A 26,470-nucleotide genomic window follows, 5' to 3' on the forward strand; every position below is an offset into this window, starting at 1 on the left:
TTTGCTTCAGACCATACGTGCTCGTTATGTAAATCTTTTATACTGTCTCGAGTAAAATGTGCCTGATCAGTAAATAAAATGTATTTTGTTACTGCTGATTAGTATTTAACCAGTTGCACATCCCCAAGCGAAGGACAGGATCTCCCAGATGTAAATGATGCATTCAACTGTGATTCTTATACATATATTTTAACAACGTGTTTCAAGAGACAATGCTCCCATCATCAGGTTGTAAAATCTGTCATGAAATTAAACGGGCTAAAAAGACAAAATACCATCACAATTAGTTGGGAAGTCTACAGAATAAAACAGAATTAAAAGTATATTGGACTGTGCGTCCTTGTCTTACATTGAAGTTGTTGACACTAGTCGATGGCCGTCCCATAGCTACCAAATATGCTGTCGCACTGTGTTGGCTCAGGAGCTGTTGTGGACTGACGTGCCTAGGTGTTGTGGCATGGTTACAGCCGTGTGCTTGACGGTAACGCTATGCTATTGGGCGCCTGATTTCTTTATTGCATTGGTCTGCTATTGTTAGCCTCTCGCCACTCCGTCAGTGACATGCTACAAGTTTAAAGTTGTATACCTACCCTAAAATAATTCTAAAAACCCGCTAAAAAATCTCATTTCTTTAAAATTATCTTGTGCATTTAGAATATTGCTTTGTTTCTTTTCGTGGATAGCTATCTCGAATACCTCTAGTAAATCAAGTTTCCTCCCTTTCTTTTCTACATGCAATATTTCTACGTTGTCTTCTATGCTCTTAAGGGGATGGCCTGTTTCATATATATGGTTCGCAACAGCTGATTTGTCATAATTTCCTAACCTGAGCGCTTCTTTATGTTCTTTATACCGGATCGCGAATGATCTTCCTGTCTGCCCTATATATTTTGCATCACAAGTTCTGCACTGAATCTTATAAACTCCCGATCTTTCAAACTTACTTCTCTTCACGCCAATATCGTGCTTAAGGCTATACCTCACTAGGTTATTAGTCTGAAAAGCTATTTTAACATCGTATGGCTTAAAAATATTTGCTATCTTTTGTGAGACTGTTCCGTAGTATGGCATTGTGATAATTTTCACTTTCTCTCCATCAGATTTATTCTTTTTGCGCTTATTACTTTTCCGTAACAGTTTTTTAACCATATCTATTCTGTAACCGTTATTCATCGCTATTCTCTTAACGGTATTAATTTCAGTCTCCCTATCTTTTTCGCTCATAGGTATATTGACTGCCCTATGCACGAGACTATGGAAAGCAGCTTCTTTAAAAGCCTGCGGATGGCATGAATCATTCGGGATCACGGCATCAGTCGTAGTTTGTTTTCTATAAAGGGAGAACGCATGTTTGTTGCCCTGCTTTTTTATATTCAGGTCCAGAAAATGTAAACAATTGTCAGTTTCATACTCCACAGTAAATTCTATTTTATTATGTGCGTCGTTGAACTTTTTTCCTATTTCCACAATGTCCTCGCGGGAACCATCGACAAGTAACAGAGTGTCGTCTACATAACGTTTGTAATAAACAACTTTATCAATAATGTTATCGTCAGAATTTAGAACTTTATCTTCAAGGTGATTGATAAAAATGCCTGCCATAGTTCCTGAAATACTGGACCCCATGGCTAACCCATCGTCCTGAATATAAAATTTGTTATGAAACGTAAAATAATTAAAACTTGTAATGAGCTGTAGGAGTTCAATAATCGTTATTAAATGTAAAATAATTAAAACTTGTAATGAGCTGTAGGAGTTCAATAAATTCGATTGTCTCTTGCGTTGAAATTTTACTGTATTTAAGGAAACTTCTCTTAATGATTTCTATAGTTTTGTTAACCGGAACACTGGAGTATAAGTTCTTAACATCCAACGAAACTAAACTAAAAAATGTTCTTGAACGCACACACTTCCTGCTGATAGAAGCCGAAAAAAGATGTGTTATCATGAATCCAACGGCCCCCAAATTAAGATCACAAGTGAAGATACATAAAGATCTGCATCCGGTTCGTCCGATTGTTAACGGTCGAAATAGTCCAGCATATAAAATAACGAAAGTGTTGGACCAAATTCCGAAAAAGAATTACGTGTATAAAAATAACTATTCGGTGCGTGGTAGTATGACCATGATAGGTGAAATTAAAGATACACCAGTCACTGACACTTCCCGTTTGGTTTCGTTGGTAGCGTTACCGTCAAGCACACGGCTGTAACCACGCCACAACACCTAGGCATGTCAGTCCACAACAGCTCCCGAGCCGGCACAGTGCGACAGCATATTTGGTAGCTATGGGACGGCCATCGACTAGTGTCAACAACTTCAGTGTAAGACGAGGACCCACAGTCCAATATACTTTTAATTCTGTTTTATTCTATTGACTTCCCAACTAATCGTGATGGTATTTTGTCTTTTTAGCCCGTTTAATTTCATGACATAGATTTTACAACCTGATGATGGGAGCATTGTCTCTTGAAACGCGTTGTTAAAATATATGTATAAGAATCGCGGTTGAATGCTAACAGTGATAACCAGTATAATGACAACTGCTACCTCGACTCAATAATGGATTATATTAAATGATGCACTTTTTGTTTATAAGGGTGCAGATTATTGTACTTCAGTGTACGCCATACTTTAGATTGTAAAATGCCTCGTCGTTGACAGGTACTTTGTGTACTGGAGTCAGGACTACATTGAACAGCATCCATAATATCATCATCTTCTTAACGTATTGAGTGCTCATACTGATTATGAATGCTATACTGATTATGAATGCTAGGTAGAGAACCTGTATTCCGTAACAATTGAAATACTCCACTAATGGTTCATGCATTTGGAATTGTCAGAGCTGGATAACTTACGCAATATTCGTTAACTGCAGCCATAGCATTACAATCTCATTTGCCATAAATAAAACACCATTCCAGGGTATTCCTCTGTCGTAAATTTGAAAGGCATCCGTGTTTCATAAATAGTTCACAAACTAAAACAGTTAACATGTGGTTTCATTTAAATACACTGTTGTTATTATGTTCTTTCAATGACCAATACAGAAAACTGACTCGTTTCTAGGTTAGGAAATGACTGAAGCAACTCACTAACAGTTGCCAGCAATGATATAAAAGTTTCTACGTTCTTAATGGAAAGTAAACAAATTTACTTGTATAATAGTCTTTGCTTCTTGATGAATAATAGTAAAATAAATGGAAATCGTGCTTTACTTTAACCTCGTATAGTTTTGCTGTGGCTTCATATTAGTGAAGTTGCTGAATTTAGGGCAAAATCTTTTGTTAGCCGTAACTCTGTTACGAAACACTTGCGGACCTTTGTTCATCTGAACTTTTTTCTTTAGTTCTACTTGTAGAATAACATAGTAAAATATTTGTATATCTTCGTGAATCACCCTGTATAAAAAGAATACAGAATGTAAATAAAGCAAGCCTACATGTACTCAGTGTTATTTTTCAATAAAAGTTTTGATTAGTATTTTTTCACTGTATAATACCTTTCATTCATCAAGCTTACTGATGAAGTGACTATTTTATTGATATTTGGCCTAGTTACTGTGGTACTTGGATATTTAGTAACCCTTTTCATAAAATTCGAAGGGTTTGCAGTGAAAGGTGTGGTTGTAATCTTCTCTCTTCATTCATTACTGTGTACAAAATGTGGCCAACATATTGAATTTGTTTTTAAACCTGAAATGGAAACCATATTTCAGTAGTATGTAGGTAATTGAAGTACTTAGTGCATATGTACTGCCTGTTTGTGCAATGCACAAGTAGCCTGCAGCTAAACAATGTTAGCTGCTTCAGTTATGAGTAGTTAGTGGAATTTCTCAAAATGTGTCATCTTATTTTAGTGTGCATTTACTGCAAGAAGAAAGCTAAGGAGACATTGCACTCAAAAGCTGAAACACATTCCATCCTTAAGACAGGGCTTTACGACACTTATAACCATTTATTGAAAGCCAACAAAGTTATGTGAATTCTTCAGGTTAAATAGCTTCTAATTCAACTATGTCTTAGGTCCGGAAAAGACCACCTAATAGGGTTTAATCAAATAGATATTTGTATCAAATAACACCTGTATTGTATTTCTAGAGTCCCCAAAATTGCACAAGCACATTGCATCAAGTTTGCTATGTCAAGAATCTGTGTAGGCCTAATTGCAACAAAAAGTTTCGTCTTTTTCCCCACTTAAACAAGTTATCAGCGCAATGGTCTCTTGTGTCAGTGGTCTTGTCGGGTAATACCTTTTCCTGCTTACTGCTCTATTAAATCATTTCTTTGCCCTATTGAAGGCACGATTCTCTCCCTCATTGGTTTTACGTGTGAAACATTACCAATATATAAAAAGAAACAATTATTAGTTTCCGAATTCTTAAAATAAGTTTATACTGTACTAGAGCAAAATATATTACTTTATTAGATGTTAACTTTTAACTATGTTAATTTTACCGTTAACAGTTTTCTGCTCACAGTCAGTGAATTTGTTCGTCCTCTGTTGAAAATTTTAGTTTTCCTGTGCAGTGGAATGTTGGCCTTCGAAAGTGGTGGCACAGTCCTTGGGAGCAGGTATCAAGTTACTTTTTCTTTTTTGCAGCCTCAGTGCTGTTCTTAATTGAAGACTGCCACTTCATTAGCAAAGTGAACTGCTACATTTTGTTCCTGTTATGCTTATCACTTCACAGGTGTTTCAGAATAGTGTCGGTATGCTCCCATGAAATTATGATGTCGCAGTATGTGTGTGCATGGGGGGGATTATTATCAGGAGCATATAACCTTTTAGTTTTTAAAATTCCGTACCCTCTTACCAATCATCACAGGCTTTGATGTTTTCAGTAATGAATTACATTAGCACATGTGTTCGCAATCGAGTTTTTGATACAATGAATAGACAGAATTTGTCCTCAGTCTCAGTTGCACAAGAATTTTGGAGAAAATATTAATGTCTGTGTGTAACAGCTACATCACCAAAAAAGTTTAGTGGTATGAATTGCGACGGAAAGGAATACATAGTTCCATAGATTTTTCTCTGGATGCAGAAACCTGTACAACAACTTTGGAGAAAATATCCAAACAGCTACGGTAGTATTAAATATTTTCAAGTTAGTAAGCAGCGCAAGCTGATCTTATACTTACCGATACACAGTTTGTCGTGCTTTTACCCATACGACGAGTGCTGAAATGTTTTGTTTACTGTAGATTTAAATTGTAATGCGTATTTGTGTGTTAAATAATGGTATGTTTGTTAACGAAATACACATTAATAATAATGAAGCACAGCATTCAAGTGCTATTGTGCACAATACTATTTCATTGCCAAAGCGGGCGAAAATGAAACACCTGGACTCATTTAACACAGAAAATGAACCATTACTTTAACCCATTGACTGCCATACACCTGGTGAAGGGTATGTCACAGCCAGCCCAGAGACATGCCGCTTGGCTAATTTTGGCATCTTATATCAGTTACACCAACATCAAGACGTTTATTACGTAGCAACAAGAGACAAAATCAGTTCTTTAATAACTGCGATTCTGGTGTTGGTAATTGTTTTAAACGAAATTTACCTGTCCTTGTTAATGGTTAATGTGCTACACCACACTAGTGTGTTAAATAATGCTCTCGCTACTATGGAGGAAAGGCATCTTGAATTCTGCAGGGATAGATGTTGCATTGGAGAAAACTGAACCTGAGATTAAACAGTAAAATCCAAACACCTGCATTTTAAGTCTGATGGAGTTAAGTGGGAAGGCGAAGTATAATCACACTTCCTCTTCCATGCTTTTGCATTACAACTGAACATAAGTGAAACCAAGTGAAAACTAATACAATAAACAAAAATGACTTTCATCTTTGTACCTTTCATCAACATTTCTTTCTCACAATCTCAAATTAAGCTATAGCAGCAAAGGAAGTACAGCTTTATGATCTACTAGAACAGATTGTGTATTCGGTCAGATCTGTAAGCTACTGAAAAGATTCTGGGTCCAAGGGTGAGGGCATAAATGTGATTTTATCTCACTATTGGATATACCTCGTTCTTGCAGTATTAATATCCCCTATTCACGTTTCATACATATGTCTGTACTGATAAAGGTGCAGTGCTTTAACCCATGAGTGCCCATTGCATAGTTAGAGCAGAATAAATTATTAGAAGGTATGCTGAGTTGAAAAGGAGGCCTTCACTGCAGTGGTGTTGTGTAATACCAGACACTGAATGTGTTTGCAGTTGTACAAGTGGAGCTAATGGCCTTGCAGCAATTTAATCATTTCTGGAGAGTTGTTTCCACAGTCTGCTGCATGGTGGATTCCTCCCCATCAGCACAAAGAGCAGTTATTCAATTTCTTCCAACACACAGAAGAGGAGCATGCTTCACAAATTTATTGCAAGACGTAAAAGGTGTATGGAGAACAGTTGTCTCACACAGGGTACAATGTTCCAGTGGTGTCAATATTATGAGGTGGGATGTCTAAGCATAAAGGACATGTCAGGTGTCCATTATCTCTACCAGTGCCTCGATTTTGGCTGTGGAGGAGCTCATATGAATGAACTGTTAGTCACCACATGCAGCTTTGCTGTTGAATTGTCAATAAGGAAGGGAACTGTGCATCTCATAATCCATGTGCAAAGTTTCTGCACAGTGGGCGTCTTTCGGAGATTCAGAAGACGGCAAGAATGGGTGTTTGCCTGACCTATCTGTTGAGATATGTGGAGCAAGTAACTTATTTATTCCTCCAATTGGAGGATGTGATGAATATGGTGTCACCACTTTGACTTTGCCTCCAAGGATGTGGACTGGCTGCATCCCTGCACCTCTAGTCCAAAAACAGCCCACTCTGTTCCAAAGACCAGAAAAGTATTGCTTACTTTCATTTTCGATGAAGAAAGACCTCTATTTATTGTTTGGCTAACGTGGGATTCAACAGTAAATGCTGAACAGTATTGCAACAAGTTGCTGAGGCTCAAACAGGCCATCAAGAAAAAGTGCAGGTGGCAAGCTTTCGAATGGGTTAGTGCTTCTCCAGGACAATGCTAGGCCACGTGCAGCCAAGACCCTCGATCTCCTTCAAAAATTTTGATGGGAGTTCCTGTAATATTCTCCTTAATGTGTTAACTTGTAATATACAATAAAAATTACTGATGTAGACCTTATACATACAAGCTTTCATCACTCTTTGCTTTCCAGTCATTAAAATAAGCTTTACCCATGTACTATTAGCATCTCCTGGCAAGTGAAAATACTAAAGAGCCTTTTTCATATTTTGTTGGTTAGTTTGAGGAAGTTTGTTAAAATAGTGTAACAGTGTTACCTATGAATACTGAGTACTGATGACTTATCTAGGAAAGCTGTTTCTCTCATTGGCTGAGAAAACTCTAAAGAGTGTGCGTGTGTTCGCTTTTTTAAAAATAAACTGAGCTAGGTGGCACAAAGGTTAGTACACTGAACTTGCATTCAGAAGGACAACAATTCAAATCCTTTTCCAGCCATCCAGCTTTAGATTTTCTGCAATTGCTCTCAATCGCTCCAGGCGAATGCTATGATGGTTCCTTTGTAAAAGCCACAGCAAATTTCCTGCCCCCCATCCTTCCATAATCAGATTTTGTGCTCTATTTCTATTGACCATGCTGTTAATGGAGTGTGAAACTGTAACAAAGAAATTCTTATCATGAGAACAATTTACAGAAACCAAAATAGAAAGATGTAAAGCTCCTTCTTTCCTTCCTGATGAACGTAAAAATATTTGCTAACTATTAAGAAAAGATGGTTATTTTTTAGTGAAATGACTAGGAAGTTCAACAATAAATAAAGTATAACAGATCTCTATTTAATAAGCTATAACACTTCTGTCAATGATTTGTTTATGGAAAAAATGACAAACTGTGGTGTGGTTTTTAGAATATTGAAATGTAAGTTCCCTGTAATTAATTTGGTAGCTACACATAGAGCACTGTGCTGTTCTAACAAATATTTGGGTTTTGAACATCTTTCCTTTACAATATTTTGCCACAGAAGAAATAAAGGTAAAAACTCGCTTAATATTTGAGGTGCAGAATCATTGGTAGGTACGCACACGAGAATGAGAACATTACTTACTTCCAGATGAATCCTGCAGTGTTGTCGAGTACAAATGTGTACGCACGAAATTCCATCAAGAGTTTTCCATTATAATATTTTCTATAGATTTGATGAACAAGATAGTCTTAGGCCCATTACCGGAGTTGGAGCTACAGTGGGAAAATAGTTAATTATTTGTGCCCATAGAGTTAATTGCACTCTGGTCTGTTCAGTGCAATTCGTAAAACCTTTTGAGCTTTTAAATGTAGAACAATGCAACAAATCGGAGCAAATATTGTGGTTTTGTGGTGGTCAATGCTGGTGGTATCTCAGTGGGCACTCAAGGCTCTTTTGCATGCTGTTTCTACCTCATTCTTAGCATCTGGAATGAACTTGCTGGCATTTCATATTATTCTTGTCAGTGTGGGCTCTCATTCTCTGGTACTTACTGGGCCCATGTTGAAATGAGCTGAGAGAGAATTCGTGTCTATGAAATATACCAACAAGTTCTATCTCCCTGGAAACAAAGTGCATAGTACAAGAAACAAGATAGGGTGCCTTTAATTTATGCATTCTCCTGAGCATGTGTATTGCTCCAATGTAATTTGTATCTGCAAAAGAATTAGTCTATGTGCATTCCAGTATGTACCTTCCCAACTAATTACAGGCATTAAGAGGTGACTGTTTCATTTACAGCTACATATGTGCTCCACAAATCACTGTATGGAGCATGGTAGAGATTACGTTGTACCTCTACTAGGCATTTCCTAAGTGTAACACCACACACTTTTCAAAGAAACCTTGTATTACTACAGGTATTAAAGTGTCTTCAGAAAGAAAAGAAAACTATATGAGACAGCAAGAACTAGTAAAGATCCAGAAGTTGTTTTACACTGTAAAAATTATTGTAACATACTGAGAAAAGTTGTAAAGAAATCAAGAAATATGTATGTTAGGGAAGAAATTAACCGGCAATAAAATCAAATCAATATGGAATGTTGTTAGAAGGAAGACATGAAAAGTAACCACTGGGGTAGGTAGTATTACTGTTAAAGAGAATGAGACCATCCTAACCAAAAATACACAAGTAACTAATGTATTCAAAAGAAAAAACTAAGCAGTACATGGAAGAGTCTGTTGTTGTTCCCCCACCCCCTTGGGGGGGGGGGGAGGAGATTAATCAGATTAAGTTTCACCTGACAACCTCTTGTGAAATAAGTAAAATTATTAAATATCTGAAAAATAAATGTTCTGTTGGAGTAGATGACATCTGTAATAAGATAGTAAATCAATGTGGAGCAATTACAGATGATGTTCTGAGTCACATATGCAATGCATCACTAACTCAAGGTATTCTCCCAGACAGGTTAAAATATGCCATTGTCAGGCTTCTTTACAAAAAGGGGGACACCACAGATGTCAATAATTATCGGCCAGTATCCTTGCTTACAGCATTCTCAAAAATCTTTGAGAAACTAATGTACTCAAGACTGGTTAGCCATCTCGACAGTAATGGGATACTTGGTAAATCACAGTTCTGATTTCAAAACTGCTCTTCCACTGGGACAGCACTATAAAATTTCACTGTCCACATAATAGAGTCTTTAAATAGTAAAATGTTACCAATAGGAATTTTCAGTGACTTGTCCAAAGCATTTGATTGCGTGAACCACGACATTGTTACAGAAATTACAATTCTATGGTATAAATGGAATATCATATGAATGGTTTAAGTCATACCTACAGAACAGGAAGCAAAATGTTTCCTTATATGAGTCAAGTGATTTAAATAAATTTGCCACTTCATCTAACTGGGGTGAAATTGCATTAGGTGTTCCACAGGGTTCAATCATGGGTCCCCTTCCATTCTTGATACATGTGAAAGACATCCCTTCCTATCTGAAACAGGAAGCTGAACTGACACTGGTTGCTGATGATAAAATCATCATTATTAATCCAGTAAAAGAAAGTCCAGTTGAAAATGATAAAAATAAGGTGTTTGGAATAGTCATTAATTGGTTTTCTGAAAATGGGCTCGCTCTAAACTTTAAAAAAAACACAGTACATCCAATTTTCTGCTGCAAACAGTACAGTTCCTTCAATAAATATAACACATTATCAGATGTTAGTAGACAGGGTAGAGCATACTAAGTTTTTGGGTGTGCGTATAGGTGAGAATCTTAATTGGAAAATTCCTATTTTGGATCTCCTAAAGCGACTACGTTCAGCAACTTTTGCGATCAGAATAATTACCAATTTTGAGAATGTAGAAATTAGTAAGCTAACATACTTTGCATACTTTAACTCTCTGATGTCGTACGGAATAATATTTTGGGGTAACTCAACATTTAGACAAAAAGTATTCACTGCTCAAAAGAAAGTGGTTGGAATAATGTGTGGGGTTCATAGTCTCACATCTTGTAGGCATCTATTTAAAAGATTGGGAATTCTTACAACAGCTTCACAAACATCTACTAACTAATGAAATTTGTTCTCAACAACATGGACCAGTTTAAAAACTACAGTGACATTCATGATTATAATACCAGAAAAAAGAAAGACTTACACTATCCTCTGCTCAACCTATCTTTGGCACAAAAGGGGGTAAAATATGCTCCTTTAAAAACTTTCGACAAATTACCAGATGAAATAAGGTGTCTGACAGACAGACAGCAGTAATAGCTTCAAAAATAAATTGAAATAATATCTCCTTGACAACTCCTTCTATACCATAGATGAATTCTTGGTTAGGAATAAATAACTCTATAAATAGCGCTGGCAGGTCGATAGACACACAAATAAACACAAACATACACACAAAACTCTAGCTTTCGCAACCAACGGTTGCCTCGTCAGGAATTTTAACTCTATAAATAGGAATAAATAAATCTATAAATAGAGTATATGCATTTCGTGCCATTTAAGGGAATGGGGTAAATAATAGAAACATTAATCTGTAACTCTGTATTGTAAAATTACGGTTACTTCATCAGGAAAGAGGGAAGGAGAGGGAAAGACGAAAGGATATGGGTTTTAAGGGAGAGGGTAAGGAGTCATTCCAATCCCGGGAGCGCCCCCCCCCCACACACACACACACACACACACACACACACACACACACACACACACACACACACACACACACACACAGAGAGAGAGAGAGAGAGAGAGAGAGAGAGAGAGAGAGAGAGAGAGAGAGAGCGTGTGTGTGTGTGTGTGTGTGTGTGTGTGTGTGTGTGTGTGTGTGTGTGTGTAAACCCACATCCTTTCGTCTTTCCCTCTCCTTCCCTCTTTCCTGATGAAGCAACCGTGGGTTGCAAAAGCTTGAAATTTGTGTGTGTGTTTGTGTTTTTTATTGTGTCTATCTACCAGCACTTTCTCGTTTGGTAAGTCACAGCACCTTTGTTTTTTAATATATTTTTCCTATGCGGAATGTTTCTTTCTAAAAAAATTTGTTTCATACGAGCATTTCCTGTGCATTTGGCACGTTCCACATTATAATGGCTGCTGTACCGTGCAATTGATCAATGGAACATGCAACCAACTAACAAACTTAATACACTGACTGCCACAAATCTGCCAGTGCACACGTCAAGGCTTCACACTGGACAGCTGGCGGCCACACACTCCATTCTGTTTCGTGCAGTGTGTAGTGCAGTACTGTGTATTAACTTTTATTTCTTCACTAACCCCTTAATACCTGAATAAATTTCTTCATGGAAGGAGAAAATAAAACAAAAAAGTCGCCTAAAAGTACCTGAAACACTCAGGACATGGCAGCACATGTCAGAAGCGTTGGTAGCTTTGTATAGAATCTGCACTATAGAATCTGCACCTACTGCCACTGCCACTGTCACTCGAAACAGTTAACCATAGCCTTATTAAAGTCACACTGGTATAATGCAAATTCGTGGAGAAGGGGGAGGGCGGGAGGAGAGAGATAGACTGACCGTCCGTCCGTCTGACCGACCAGCTAGGAATGATAGTGACAATGCGAACGATTGTGTTAATAAAGGTAATGACAAGAGAGTGCAAGAAATCTGCAGCAATTAGAAGTTTTTGGAGCCATAACTGTGACGAGGCCTAAACTGATACCACCTCTTCAACCCCAATGTTCATTCACGATATACCAAGTGAGGTGGCACAGTTGTTAGCACACTGGACTCGATTTCGGGAGGATGACGGTTGAACCCCGCATCCGGCGATCCTGATTTAGGTTTTGTGTGATTTCCCTAAATCGCTTCAGGTAAATGCCGGGATTGTTCCTGTGAAAGGGCATGGCCGACTTCCTTCCCCCACCTAGTCCGATGGGACCAATGACATTGCTATTTGGTCCCCTCCCCCAAATCAACCAACCAATCATTCACAGTATATGTTTAATTCACAAGGCTTATGTCACTCCGACTGTGTTACGAACATGCCATCTGAAGATAAACTGTACTTAACAGGGTGGAGCTTGCATTCTAGAGTTGTAAGATGTTTCAGAACTTTGCATTGAACTTACACTAAGAATTCGCTAATATGACATTATTTTGAGCTACATTTCTACCAGTAGCGTGATGGATGAGGTAGAAGACAATGCAAACAGCGATATGAATATGAAATTGCAAACAAAATTTGCCAAAAATAAAAGATTATATGTATGATATTCTGGCATTTTATTCGGCATAAAGTGCCTTCAAGAGCCCATCCATTTGCTTATAAAAATGTTGAGTTTAAAGAAAACTACAAATAAAATTACATCAATACTGCAGTCTAAGAATATAAATATACATTGTGAAAAGGGCTGAAATTGTGACAAAGAAATTGTGGACATTTATGTTTTCACTAAATATTAAAATTCCTTTAGAAAAGGCACTGCCTGTGATCCTTTCCTTGATATTTTCAGACCTCAACAAAATATTTGTCAGAAGGGCATTAAATCTTTAAAGACTGGAAATAAAACTAAAGCCCTACATACTGACATTGCAGTGTGCGCCATAAAGTTAACTGTGGTAATTAAGTGGTCATGCTCTCAAAAATTGATGCTTTCCATCATCAATTTATTGAAAACTAAAAATTTCCCTTTGCTGTGTCACTTTATTTATTTTGTTTGAATCTGCCGAAATTAATGCAATTGAATTTCAATAATATATGCGTTATATTGTTCTTATTATGCAGTTTTTACATAAGTTTTTGTAAAAATGGTTATTTAAGTACAAGAAAATTTCTGAACTGGGTTTTTATTCACTTGCTGTGATAACAGGTAGATTTGTGGTGTACATTTGAGATTTCCCACCAGCATCCTAAAAACATAAATAGTGTTTGGCATTAATGATATGTGAATGATTTTGCATAACAATTTCATTTTATTGTACAGCTGGACAATAAAGAAGTTATGCTGAACAAACGCACCATTGAGAAAGAGAAAGTGAAGCAGAAATACAGCAGTAAAATGATGGCCGAAACTGAGAAGATGTCAAAGGAGATGCAGCAGCAATTGAAACTTCAGAAGGCTGAACTCAAGGTAGATAACGTAAACTACCAGCAGCATTTATATCTACTTTTTGTTTGCATATTTGATGCTATCTTTGATAATGATATTAAAAAGAAGTAAAAAAGGAAAAGGGCTAAATACTCTAAGCTACAAACACACTTTCATGTGGAAGCGTTTATTTCCTGGCTTTACCATGAGTCAGTTACTTGGATTGTCCGCCGTCTTACTATATGTATAAAACTTGTATGTGGTGTCATTTTTTCTTCTAAGTTTTGGTTTTAGAATGTTTAAGCTTTTCAGTAAGGTTCTGTTCGAATGCAATAGGTAGAGGAACACTGTTGATGGGTACATACTAAAAGTAGTTATGTTTTCTCATGAGTAGTGAGTTAGCATGCAGCCTGCCATTTAACAATTTTAGATTTGGAGATAGCGTAGAACTAAACTCTTTGTTCATGAGCAAAACATTTCCATCTGTTCAGGTGGACTGATTAGCGTGGAAACCATTCAGCGCTGGGAAGTGTATAGATCTCCCATATACGCTACTGTGACTGTCCAAAGACATGAGGCAAGGTTCTCCCCTCTTTTGCCGTGACGTGTGCAGACAACCTTGTTTTCCATCATTGACAACTCTTGTCCTGTCCTACGTCCACATACATACTCCACAAGCCACAATATGGTGTATGTTGGAGAGCACCATGTACCACTGCTGGTCATTTTCTTTCCTGTTCCACTTGCATATGGAGCAAGGAAAAATTGACTGTTTATATGCCTATTTACAAGCCCTAATTAACTTCACGGTCATTGTGCAAAACGTATGTTGCAGCAGCAGATTTGTTCTGCTGTCAGTTACAAATGTCAGTTCCTTAAATTTTTTCAAAAGTGTTTTGCAAAAAGAGCATCTTCTTACCTCTAGGGATTCCCACTTGAGTTCACAAAGCATCTCCATAACATTTGAGTCTTGATCATACCTACCAGCAACGAATCTAGCGGCATGCTTCTGAATTGCTTCGATATCTTCCTTTAATCTGACCTGGTGGGGTCCCAAATTCTCGAACAGTATTCAAGATTGGATCACATGAGTGTTCTATACACATTCTCCTTTGTAGACAATCAATAATTTTCCAAAACTCTCCCAATAAACTGAAGTTAACCATTCACCTTCCATATTACTGACTTTCCATACTCATTCTATTTCACTTAGCAACACTGTACCTAGCTATTTAATTGACGTGACTGTGTCAAGCAGCACACCGCTAATACTGTTTCTGAACTGGTCTTTCATACTCATCTGCGTTAACTTAACAATTTTCTGCGTTTAGAACAAGCTGTTATTCATGACACAAAATAGAAATTCTGTCTGAGTTATTGTGTATTCTCTGCAGTCAATCAACAGTGATACTTTCCTGTTTCATTAGTAAACTGTCACGGACTGCTATTATTCCTATCCATCAAATCATTTATGATATGAATATAATAGAGGGAAACATTCCACGTAGGAAAAATATATCTGAAAACAAAGATGATGAGACTTACCAATCAAAAGCACTGGCAGGTCGATAGACACACAAACATACACACAAAATTCTAGCTTTCGCAACCAACGGCTGCTTCGTCAGGAAAGAGGGAAGGAGAGGGAAAGACAAAAGGATGTGGGTTTTAAGGGAGAGGGTAAGGAGTTATTCCAATCCCGGGAGCGGAAAGACTTACCTTAGGGGGAAAAAAAGGACGGGTATACACTCGCGCGCGCACACACACACGCAAACACACACACACACACACACACACACACACACACACACACACACACACACACACACATCCGCACATATACAGACACAAGCAGACATAAAAAAATTTAATATGTCTGCTTGTGTCTGTATATGTGTGGATGGATGTGTGTGTGTGCGCGAGTGTATACCCGTCCTTTTTTTCCCCCTAAGGTAAGTCTTTCCGCTCCCGGGATTGGAATGACTCCTTACCCTCTCCCTTAAAACCCACATCCTTTCGTCTTTCCCTCTCCTTCCCTCTTTCCTGACGAAGCAGCCGTTGGTTGCGAAAGCTAGAATTTTGTGTGTATGTTTGTGTTTGTTTGCGTGTCTATCAACCTGCCAGCGCTTTTGTTTGGTAAGTCTCATCATCTTTGTTTTTAGATATAACATCAAAACATTTATGTATATAGGGAATAAGAGCAGTCCTGATGCACGTCCCTATGTCACTTGTGATGATACCTTTATCTCTAATCAACTCTCACCATCAAGGACAATGTTTTGGACTCTGTTACTCAAGAAGGCCAAACCATTCACATATCTGGGAACCTGTTCTGTATGCTCAGACTTGTTTTAACAGTCTGCAGTGGGGCACTGTGTGTCACTTTTTGGGAATCCATGAATATGGAATCTCTGTTGGCTTTCATCCATGGTTCACAGGATACCATGCGAGAAGTTAAATTATGTAACAAATGAACCAATATCAAAAACTTACACACACTACAAAACATACAAAAGACAAAGGATAAAAACACTGCTATTATGCGAACTCTAAGTTGTGGCAGTTATAGGTGAGGAGTGTTTTGAACTATGGTTGCGTCAGATACTGGTAGAGGTCAGGCCTGAACCACCACTGCCAACCGCAGAAAACAACTGTGCTGTAGCTGCTATCTGATGCTGTGTGTGCTCCAATTTACTTCATGTGGTGGATTGCTTCTTTTCTTTTCTTATTTTTAAATGAGTGGAGAGACTAATCCTGGAGTATAATGGGATTTTAATAAGACTCTCACAAGAAAAGGAATCAACAATCCCTATGATTGTTATGTCAGTTCTGCTTTTGTGGGAGCACAGAACGTGGATGCAGGGTGCAGCCTGCCAAGAAGGAAGTGCTTGTCTTCCCTCGGACAGTCCAAGTTTTCACTTGTTTACAGCTGCAGCAAACAGCCGTGATATACTGTCCGCATAATAGTTGACGACACTACACATTGTAAACAAACATGTTCAGTACATACTGAAAAATGGAAGTGAAGTGTTGAGATAATTGTGGTTGAAAGTACGCCAGAAACTAGCCATCTGGAGCATGTAGACTGAATAAATACATCTACAGTATTATACACATGGATTAACATCAGAAATTGTAAGTAACTTCAGACAATAACTTAACTTCACGAAACTTATGCTGCAAAAATTGTTTCTAACCAGACTTGTAATTACTATATAACGTATTTATTGTATGTATAAAACAAACATGTATTACAGGCCTTTGAAGATGCTTAACAAATAAAAGAACCATAACACATGTGGCAAGTAACAAACTGCCTTTCATTTAGCTGTGAAAACAGAATATACGTCCATGAATTTCAAAGCAACTAAGGAACGACGGAAAATGGAAAAAATGATGATTAGTTTGACATTATTGTCCGTTGGACCTTCTGGTCGATATTGCTTGGGGCAGCATATGTAACTTCCAACTAACTTAACCACAAAATGAAATAACATTTTCTCATTATATACTACTACAGTATAGGAGTTACCGATAAACCAGTTAACTTTAACCAGAATTATTACTGATAAAACCGTGGAAAATCTCGTGCCCTCTCAAACTTTGCCTGTCAACATTTCCATATTCTGTTTTGACCTGAGAGTACAACAATCTCTGCTTCCTTGGCTTCTCCCAATATTTGTTAATTAAACCAGGGTGGGGATTTTCATCCTTAATCCATATACTTGACATGTACTTCTCCAGAGTGAGATTTACAATCAGTTTAAATGTTGCCCATAATTCCTCCATGTCCATCATATTTGAATAAAATTACCTCCATTAACTATCTAAGTGGGATGCTAACTGCTTATCTTCTCTTTCTGATATAAATAGTCTCCTATCCTTCTTGAAGGATTTATTAACTTCAGTAACCATCATTATTATGATGATATGATCACTAATAATTCACTCTGTACTGACACTGTCAGTAAGGTCAGGTGTATTTGTACCTCAAGATTCAAAAATATTTCCACTGTGTGTGGGTGGGAGAACTAGCTGCTCAAGGCATGTTTTCAGTAAAGTGTTTGGAACTACTTCATAAGACAGTCTGTCTGTAGCAACTGCAATGAATCCGTAGACATACCAGTCTATACTTGGCAGTCGCCTCCAACTAACATTGCACGGTCTAAGTGTTTCTGTGCTACTGAATTATAGCTCCTGATTTTTGGCCTTGTAGGATAGCCTGTTTGCTGTACCTGCTCTGTGCTAGTCTGTAAGCAAGGTCTAATTTTCTGGTTTTTCCTTTGACAGCATCTTTATCCAGTCCATTGGACTGAATCCATTCTCCTAAACACTTGGATTTAAATGTCCTTTTAATTTTCCAATATTTTGCTTCGAAGTATTTCTCCCCTTCTCCATATATTCTGTCTGATACAAGATTTTGAGACTCATTTTTCCTGTGGTTTCATGCTAGATCTCTGCCATTCTTGATGGGTTGTGACGTTCGCTTGCTTTATTTCTTTGTTGATTGTCCTCGATGTCGACGTACAGCATTGCTGCACTGGCTGAAAAATGGGAGGTGGAAGTTCAACACTGACTACTTTAAATGATGTAGCCAACAGGTGCACATTTCACGGTTCTTTACTTACACAGTTACATGGCCAGTGCACTATTGTTAAACTTTTAATGAGTCTCATTAAAGGTTGCAAGCAAACATCAACATACTGCTAGTGTACTGTTGAACATCTACGAGAAGTAAAAACCTAACCACACAATTCTTGCTGCATAATACAGTATATATTTAACAGACACTGTCATTGTTTTAACACACGGCCTAATTGTGTTACACTTAAAGTTGGTGCATTGCTGTTGTTCTAAGCAACACAGGTTTCTTGTCTGAAACTTTGCCATGGACTGACTGTCTCGGGACCAAATTTCGAGCCCTTATACAAGGGTTGTTTTTTAAGTAAGGGCCGTTTTTATTTATTTTTTATTTATTTTTAAAAAGGATACAAATACTTTTGTAAAAAAAACTTTTATTTTCTGATTCTACACACTTTTACTTATTTTTCTACATAGTTGCCTTGTTTATTTAAGCACTTGTCATACCGTACAACTAAGTTTTTAATTCCCTCTTCAAAGAATTCGTCCGCCTGCTCCGACAGCCAAGAGTTCACGGCTGCTTTCACTTCATCGTCATCATTGAAGCGCTGCCCGCCAAGATGGTGTTTCAGATACCGGAAAAGGTGAACATCGCTAGGAGCAAGGTCGGGGCTGTATGGTGCATGATCCAAAACTTCCCAGCCAAAAGAATCAATCAAATCCCGAGTCTTTTGAGAGGTGTGAGGCCTAGCGTTATCGTGCAGGAGCAAAACTCCTTTTGTCATCGTGCCGCGCCTTTTGTTTTGAATTGCTTTGCGGAGATTCTTTAGAGTTGCACAGTAGGCATCTGAGTTGATTGTCGTTCCTTGTGGCATAAAGTCCAGTAGCAAAACACCGCACCGGTCCCAGAACACAGTTGCCATAATCTTGCGCTTTGACAGCGTCTGTTTGGCTTTGACCTTAACAGGTGAGGTTGTGTGTCGCCATTCCATCGATTGTCGCTTGCTTTTGGGAGTGATATGGGATACCCATGTTTCATCTTCAGTGACAATTTGACTCAACATGTCATCCCCTTCTTCCTCGTAACGAATCAAAAAGTCCAATGAAGTGGCAAATCTCTTCCCTTTGTGGTCCTCTGTGAGGAGTCTGGGTACCCACCGAGAACACAGTTTCTTAAAGTTTAGGTTTTCAGACACAATTTTGTACAAAACCGATCTTGAAACTTGTGGAAATTCCAAAGAAAGAATGGAAATTGTGAATCTTCTGTCCTCACGAATCTTTGTTTCGACTGCAACCACCAAATCATCAGTGATCACACAGGGCCGGCCTGAGCGTTCTTCGTCATGGACGTTTTGACGACCATTTTTAAACTCTCTAACTCATTGACACACTTTACCTTCACTCATTGCATTCAAGCCATAAACTTCTGTTAACTGACGATGAATTTCTGCAGCTGATAGGCTTCTCGCGGTCAAAAAACGTATCACTCACCGTATCTCACACGAGTGGGCGATTCAATAATCGTAAACATTATAAAGTAGCACAGTGATGTGTACACGTCAGCTACAGAGCTGCAACTTGCATCAGTGTGAACGGGAAGGATGCCGGCAAGTGGCGCAGTGGCTTGTTGCGGCGTCCGCGCGAACTACGGGACTATACGCGCGAACGGCCCTTACTTAAAAAACAACCCTTGTTTATCCTCACAATAATAGGTACTGAAACTACACATTGTTTGATGTTTAATTTACAGAAATTACAATTAAAACGTAACTCATTAAATTAACAGAAAACATTGAAAAATTCCATCTTTTTAACAGTTTTTTCTACTACAAAGGTTAAACCATATTATTTGTTTAAATGATGAAATTAACAGATATAGCTACGCAAACAATACTTTTGACAAAACTGGTAGTTACCTTGGAATTGAGAGCTGGCTTTGCTAACATGTTTTCAAATAAAGCCAAATAGATCCTTTAAGAATACTATTAGCTGTTCCTCCAAATGTTTATAATTAGTACAGTATTTATATTTGTTTATAAGTCAACAATAGAATTTAAGCTACAAAACAATTACTGATTTCACCCTATAACAAAAGATACTAACTGGGAATAGTCAATATAAATTAGAAAATCAATTACATACATAAAACTAAGCACAAAATTAGATCTGGTGGTATATTCTTTAAGACTGTGGTCCAACCTTTCTCTTTTATGAAAACCCGTATTATACTCACTGATGTTAATGGTAATTAGTTAAAATGGGAAAAAAAATGAATTTAAGGAGGCAGATTGCAAAACAAAGGGGGGAAGTTAAGATATATCCCAGCTTGCTTTGTCCCAGTGTTCTTCCATTTACTAGCTAAAAGGGCAATGCCATCTGAAAAAGCTAAAAACCTGATTTACAATTTGTTTCCCTTCTTCCTTGGGTATATTTCACGTGTTCCTTCCAACTTCAGAGCTTGTTTTATGAAACATCTTTCATCCAGATGGCTGACATTAGAATCAGGTGCAGAGTGACTTTTAGAACAGTGGTCAGTTGAGAAATACATTCTTCAGTTCATACCCTGGCACAAAGCAAGTTGATCAGTTCTTTGAAATACAAGAATACCATTGAATTATTTAAAGACAAAACTACTGAAGCAGAAATTATATTTGCTTGTGCAAGAGCTCATACATATTCAAGATTCATGGTTTCTTTCAGAAAAGAGATTTTTTAAAGCGTCTACTCTACAATGAGCTCACAAACCTCATCAGAACACTTGTGAACTGATTTTGTATTAGTGCTGTTCCATTACGCAGGAAAGATTTTGTGGTAAATATTACTTGCGCTTGAAAAACAGTGTTACGCACTAGAGAAAAATAAATATCTCAAGAAGCTAAGTACACAAAAATGATGCTACATTTCCTTGTAAGCTAGAAAGCACTATGTATCTGCTTGTACATGTAGTCTGGAAAAGGCTGTGTTGGATAATCTTGTGTTGTGGTATCTCCAATGTTTGCATCCTGCATAGAAACTGCAAGAAGGATCATACAAAAATACAGCGAAATTAGTTGCAGTTCGTCCAGTTCAGTACAATGAATATGCACTAGTTGATAAAAATGGATACTGTTGGTATTAGAAGAAGAAAAATCAGATAGTGGCAAGAACCCAGTGAACGTTTACTGGAGTTAGTTTTTTGAGAAAAGGAATACCTTGCTCTTGCGAAAATTGTGAAGGCTGCACTTGTACTTTTGCATGGCAGTGTGGGTGTAGAAAGGGGATTCTCATCGTCAGCAAACATATTGAATGACGACACCACAAATGTGTATGAAAGAATATTAGATTCTCATTTGACTGTAAGATATGCTGTGGTGAATGTGTTTAAAGAGAAGGCTCACTTTGTAATTATCACTCGAGAACTTCTTCAATAAGCATGCACATCTGATGTAGTGTATCAGCAGTGCTGTAAAGATAAAAACAGTGTCCAAGTAGAAGCGAAGGAACAGTGAAATGAAGAAAAAATGTTTGCAAGCAAGTATGAAGAGTAAGTTTGAAAATGAAAAAGTAAATGTTGATTGCTGTGAACAAGCACCAAAGAAAATGAAAATAAAAGAGGAAGAAAGGGAGAAAAGATTGACTGTTGACAGATTACTGGATAAAATTTTTGAAAACATTATCAGTGAACTTACATTAATATGATAATTAAAAAACAGTCTTCATCACAAATTTCTTTTAATCATAGTGACCAGTTTCAATCCTTTAGGGTCATCTTCAGACTCCAGAATGGCATGTGGACTTTCATGGAGCAAGCTGTGCCGACCCATGACGCTGAACTGACTGCAGTCAGTTCAGCATCGTGGGTCGGCGCAACTTGCTCCATGGAAGTCCACCTGCCGTTTTGGAGTCTGAAGATGATCCTTAAGGATTGCAGTCAGTTCAGCGTCGTGGGTCGGTGCAGCTTGCTCCGTGGAAGTCCAACTGCCATTCTGGAGTCTGAAGATGATCCATAAGGATTGAAACCGGTCACTCCGATTAAAAGAAATTTGTGATCAAGACAGATTTTTAACTATCAGATTACTGGATGTTGCAAACTAGTGTTTTAAAAGAAGCAATGAAAAAACGACTTGGTGGGAACTATTGTGGCCTGGGCAATGTTGGAGAGTGCTAAGAAAGTTAGGGAACAAGAGGTGAAGAAAACTAGACATACAAAAGGAATAGAAAACAGGTCATAAGTGTGTAAGCAGTGTTATAACAACATTTTCTTCAAAGAATCAACAACAAGGGGAGACATGATGATTTAATTTTGTAAAGAACACTAGATAATCTTCCACATTACATTTAAATATTAAAAGTTGTAAACATTTTGTTTGTATCACTCAGAAAATAGTACTGTACAGCTGCACTTTGAAGCTTTTTCTGGTGTCATATATATTTGTGCTGAATAGAAGCATGTCAGTGTTATTTTAATAAAGTGCAATGACTTTCCTGATTCTCTTATAATAATAATAATAATAATTGTTATTACTACTACTACTACTACTATTATATGTAATATTGTTACAGTTTTATATGCTGATTACAATTTAAAAAATTAGGTGTGGCGTGCTGGTTACGGGAATGGTGGCCAGTTTTTTCTCCCACCACCCCCAGTGATAAATTCAAGTCAGCATGTAACCTCTCCTTTTTTTCCCCATATCAGTTAAGTCAGTGTTTTTAATTGAAGTGGTCAGCACGTCAGTAATTTTAGTCTTAGATTTGGTTTCTATCCCTGCCCTCCCCTGTCCTTGTAAAATCAGTGAGTAACAAGTGTCTGTACTAATTCCATCAACAATCATCATAATTATTTCATTAACTTTAATCAAATTTATTGTGAAACCTGAGCAGCACCGGCCACTGATCATTCAAGCCCAAAGTGTACTGCTTATTAATCTTTGGCACACTCAGTGTTTGACATTTCTTTGTAGGGAAATATTATGAAAGAAAAGCAGTAGGATATCAAACTGCAGAGATGAAAGCAGATCATGCTGACGTATTTTCATGTTGTCTTATAAGAAACTGCTGAATTAGATTAATGTTTTGTCTAGTATTCAGGTTTATCATTATTTCTAATACTCGTAAAATTTCTGTATTCTGCTCTTGAACTAATATTAACAATAGTTACGCTGTCATGAATTGATGAAAAATTTTCATTTTGTGCAAAACCAATCCACTGTAGTTAAGTTTTTAATATGTTACTGGAAAATATTCTCTTTCAGAATCAAATGAGGGAGAAAGAAGAAAAATTGAGGAAAGTTAAGCAGATTCTTATTGAAGATCGTCCTTCACCTCAGCTACTGTCAGCCAATTCGGATAGTCATATATCCCTGAATAATTTTAAATCTGACCATAATGTTGTATCTGCTACAACAAGCATGACTCCTTATTCTTCCAAATTAAAGGTAAATCAAAATATTTTTAAATGGAGATATTATTTATATCACACTACACTAAAAACTTTGTGAACATAAATGAACAGAAATGAAACATTTCACACTAAGAAGCAATTGTTTGATTTTGTCATACTTCTTGGAGCTGTTCATACATAACAAATATTAAATGATAAAACTTTCCCTCCTATCGGAAGTGATGTCGTATTGTGGCACCTACGGTTGCGAATACACTCTACTATTCATTATGGCATGTGAGCAAACATCTTACAAATGTCATCTGGAGGATGAAACACGTACTGTCTTATTTCATCTTGTGGCTGGAGGATGATAAGAACGTATACTACTTCTTATCACATCCAAGAATTGTTCTGTGGGAAAGAAATTGGGACCGGTCAGCCCAGTCCAGTTAAGAATCCATACAGTTCTCAAAGGATCTGTGGTGTGCACTACTGTGTGGGGGATCTTGCTTTAACCTACCAGGATACGTCGTTCAGTACCCTGTTAATAAAGGGTATGTCCATAGGGTTTATCATTCTTGACACATACTGATGACTTTTCACCCACTGCAGCAATTACGAAATTAGTCCTGGTGCTCGCTGTACCATGTTTCCAGTAGTTAAAGTAAGAGTTTTGAGAATAAATACTCTGTGAGACTTTTCACCAGATAGTTTACAGACACCCTTTTGACTCATTGTCAAAACCACAGTCAGTATTCTGGCTACTGTGGCTTTGCACTGCAATTCTGTTACTTGTGGTTGGCGTCAGTTGTAAAAACTTGGGGCAACTCAAGATCACAACCTAGGTTCCAATAACCTGTTCCCGATGGTTCATGGTGGCACTCTTCCTGTAACCTCTTCGGATTTCTGCTGTTTTCGTCCATTTAGTAAACTGAGCCAGATCAAGAATCCTACAATCTTCTTGTGGTATGGTCCTTCTGGGAAGATCTGTGCCTACTTTTCTTGCCAAGCTGTTGTCCTCAGTCCAGCTCCTCACCAGTCATTGGACTATGGTCAACTGCCTGTGATAGCTGTCTGCATGATGCTCCCCTGGCCCCTCACACTAGCGATTTTACTTTCTCAAAGTCCAAAAGGTAGTGATAAGCTTCATGTTGACATCACCTGGGAATGCTGTGTTGCAGTCTCCACATTCCAGTAATGTTCGACACACCCAATAGCCTTCGTTAACTTGCACAGTTCTTCATATGTAGAAATGACTTTTTTCTGTATTGAAAATAGTTTGCATAAGGATGAAATACTAATCAGCATATCACACGGGCATGGAAATACTGGAGTATCAGCTTGGTAGCATTCAGTCAAGGTGTTCATGGGGGACACTTCCCATTTTTATTTATATAGTGAACAATGGTTTGATTTTTGTACACATTCTTGTACATATTATTATATTTAAGCATGAAATTCTGTAAGTTGCTCATTATTTTGACTCTCTGATTACTACACATAAACCAAAGAATAATCTGTTCTTCAGAGCACTGGTACAACCTGTAGTGGGCTGACGCCAGTACGGCGCCGTTCCCGATCTGTTGGTGGACTGTGTGGTGAAGTGTGGCTTGACCATCGGCCTGCTATACCAGCCCCTCTGGGAACTGTGCTTCAACCCCATATGAAAAAGAGGAAATCTGTAACGAGGCTAACTGATATTAAGGATATCACTGATCCAATGACTAATAAATATTGTCTCATGACTCAAGAGCAAGATTCTGGTGGAGATGTGGAAACAAGATTGTACAAGGTATGTACAGTTTTTAATGGTGTGTACATCAGAAGACAGGTGGTGGGGTGAAATAGTAGTAAGGAGCAGTGCGATGCTCCATCCAATCTGCCATGTCTGCATCTAGTGTGCTTTTTGGGGTGCACATAAAACATTTAGTGTTGGTTTCCAGCTTAGTTGAAATATTGTGGAGGTACTCATCCACTATTGTGTTGATCACGGGTGGCATAAAGCAAATTCAAAAAGCATTACATTAAGAAATGATTGTGATAGTTTTCTTAGCATATAAATTTTTCTAGGGAGAGTTGGAAACAGAACCACGGACCTGATGCAACTCTCACCCCAGCATTACCAATTACCAGGCTAGGGAACACCTGGAGCGTGAAGTGTGGGATAGAGACAAAGTTCACCGATGCCATCACAAAGTACTCTCTGTCTCTCTTTGCATAGAATGCCTTATACAGCTGCCTTCTGCTGTGCTCACCATTGTACTAACATGCTTTTCTGAGGTGTATAGGAAGAAATGCTGACTTATTTTGAAGGGGCGAGTAATGTTGTGTGACTGAAAACTTGGAAAAGGTTTCTAGTTAATCATTGTGTACCCTCAACATTCATCATTTTATTTCTTTCCTGTGTTTTAAAGTGTGAAGAATTTTCAGTTTCAGAAATTTTATTAGCATACAGCCAAATTTAAGCGGATTATATCACAGAATATTTCTATTGAACACAATCAATGAAAAACAACTTCGTTGCAGCTGATACTCTCATCTACACAAATCTAAATTTGATCCATACCTTCATATTAGTCATTGGTTCACATTACACCGTAATTTGACTGGTGGTGTACTACCGGGTGTATATGCCCTGGGAACCGGGAATTTTTTATTGTTTTAGTTTTCAGTTAAATTTTTGTAGGTTTGACTTATAAGAACTAATACTCTAACAAAGAACATTACTTCAGCCCACTAATGTTGGATAATACTGCAGCAATGAAACATAAACAAGAGAATAATACCAAAATGAAACTTCAATTACAAGGAAGATGGGTCGTGTACAACAGCAAAACACTGTGCACACACAAGTCTGCCAACACAAAAATGTTCAGAGGCATTAGGACAAAGATTATGCAGTACTTCGTAACAATAGACATGAGTGTGATGTCACAATTGTTTACCTTTATAGCAGGTCGCGGGAAATTTTGCAAATGGTGGTCTGAGAAGCA

At 37.7% G+C, this 26,470-nt stretch overlaps 1 protein-coding gene across 1 annotated transcript in view; it reads left to right on the plus strand.

Annotated features, from left to right (window-relative positions):
- The window catches only part of LOC126169121 (kinesin-like protein KIF23), a 162,778-nt gene that overhangs the window by 97,522 nt on the left and 38,786 nt on the right, over window positions 1–26,470 (plus strand). Inside the window, exons 12-14 of the mRNA XM_049920616.1 lie at window positions 13,427–13,573; window positions 23,347–23,529; window positions 25,006–25,269. Coding sequence (XP_049776573.1) covers window positions 13,427–13,573; window positions 23,347–23,529; window positions 25,006–25,269 — 594 coding nt within the window. The remainder of the gene's footprint in view (window positions 1–13,426; window positions 13,574–23,346; window positions 23,530–25,005; window positions 25,270–26,470) is intronic.

Source organism: Schistocerca cancellata, chromosome 1 (genome assembly GCF_023864275.1).
Source record: "Schistocerca cancellata isolate TAMUIC-IGC-003103 chromosome 1, iqSchCanc2.1, whole genome shotgun sequence".
Lineage (NCBI taxonomy): Eukaryota > Metazoa > Arthropoda > Insecta > Orthoptera > Acrididae > Schistocerca > Schistocerca cancellata.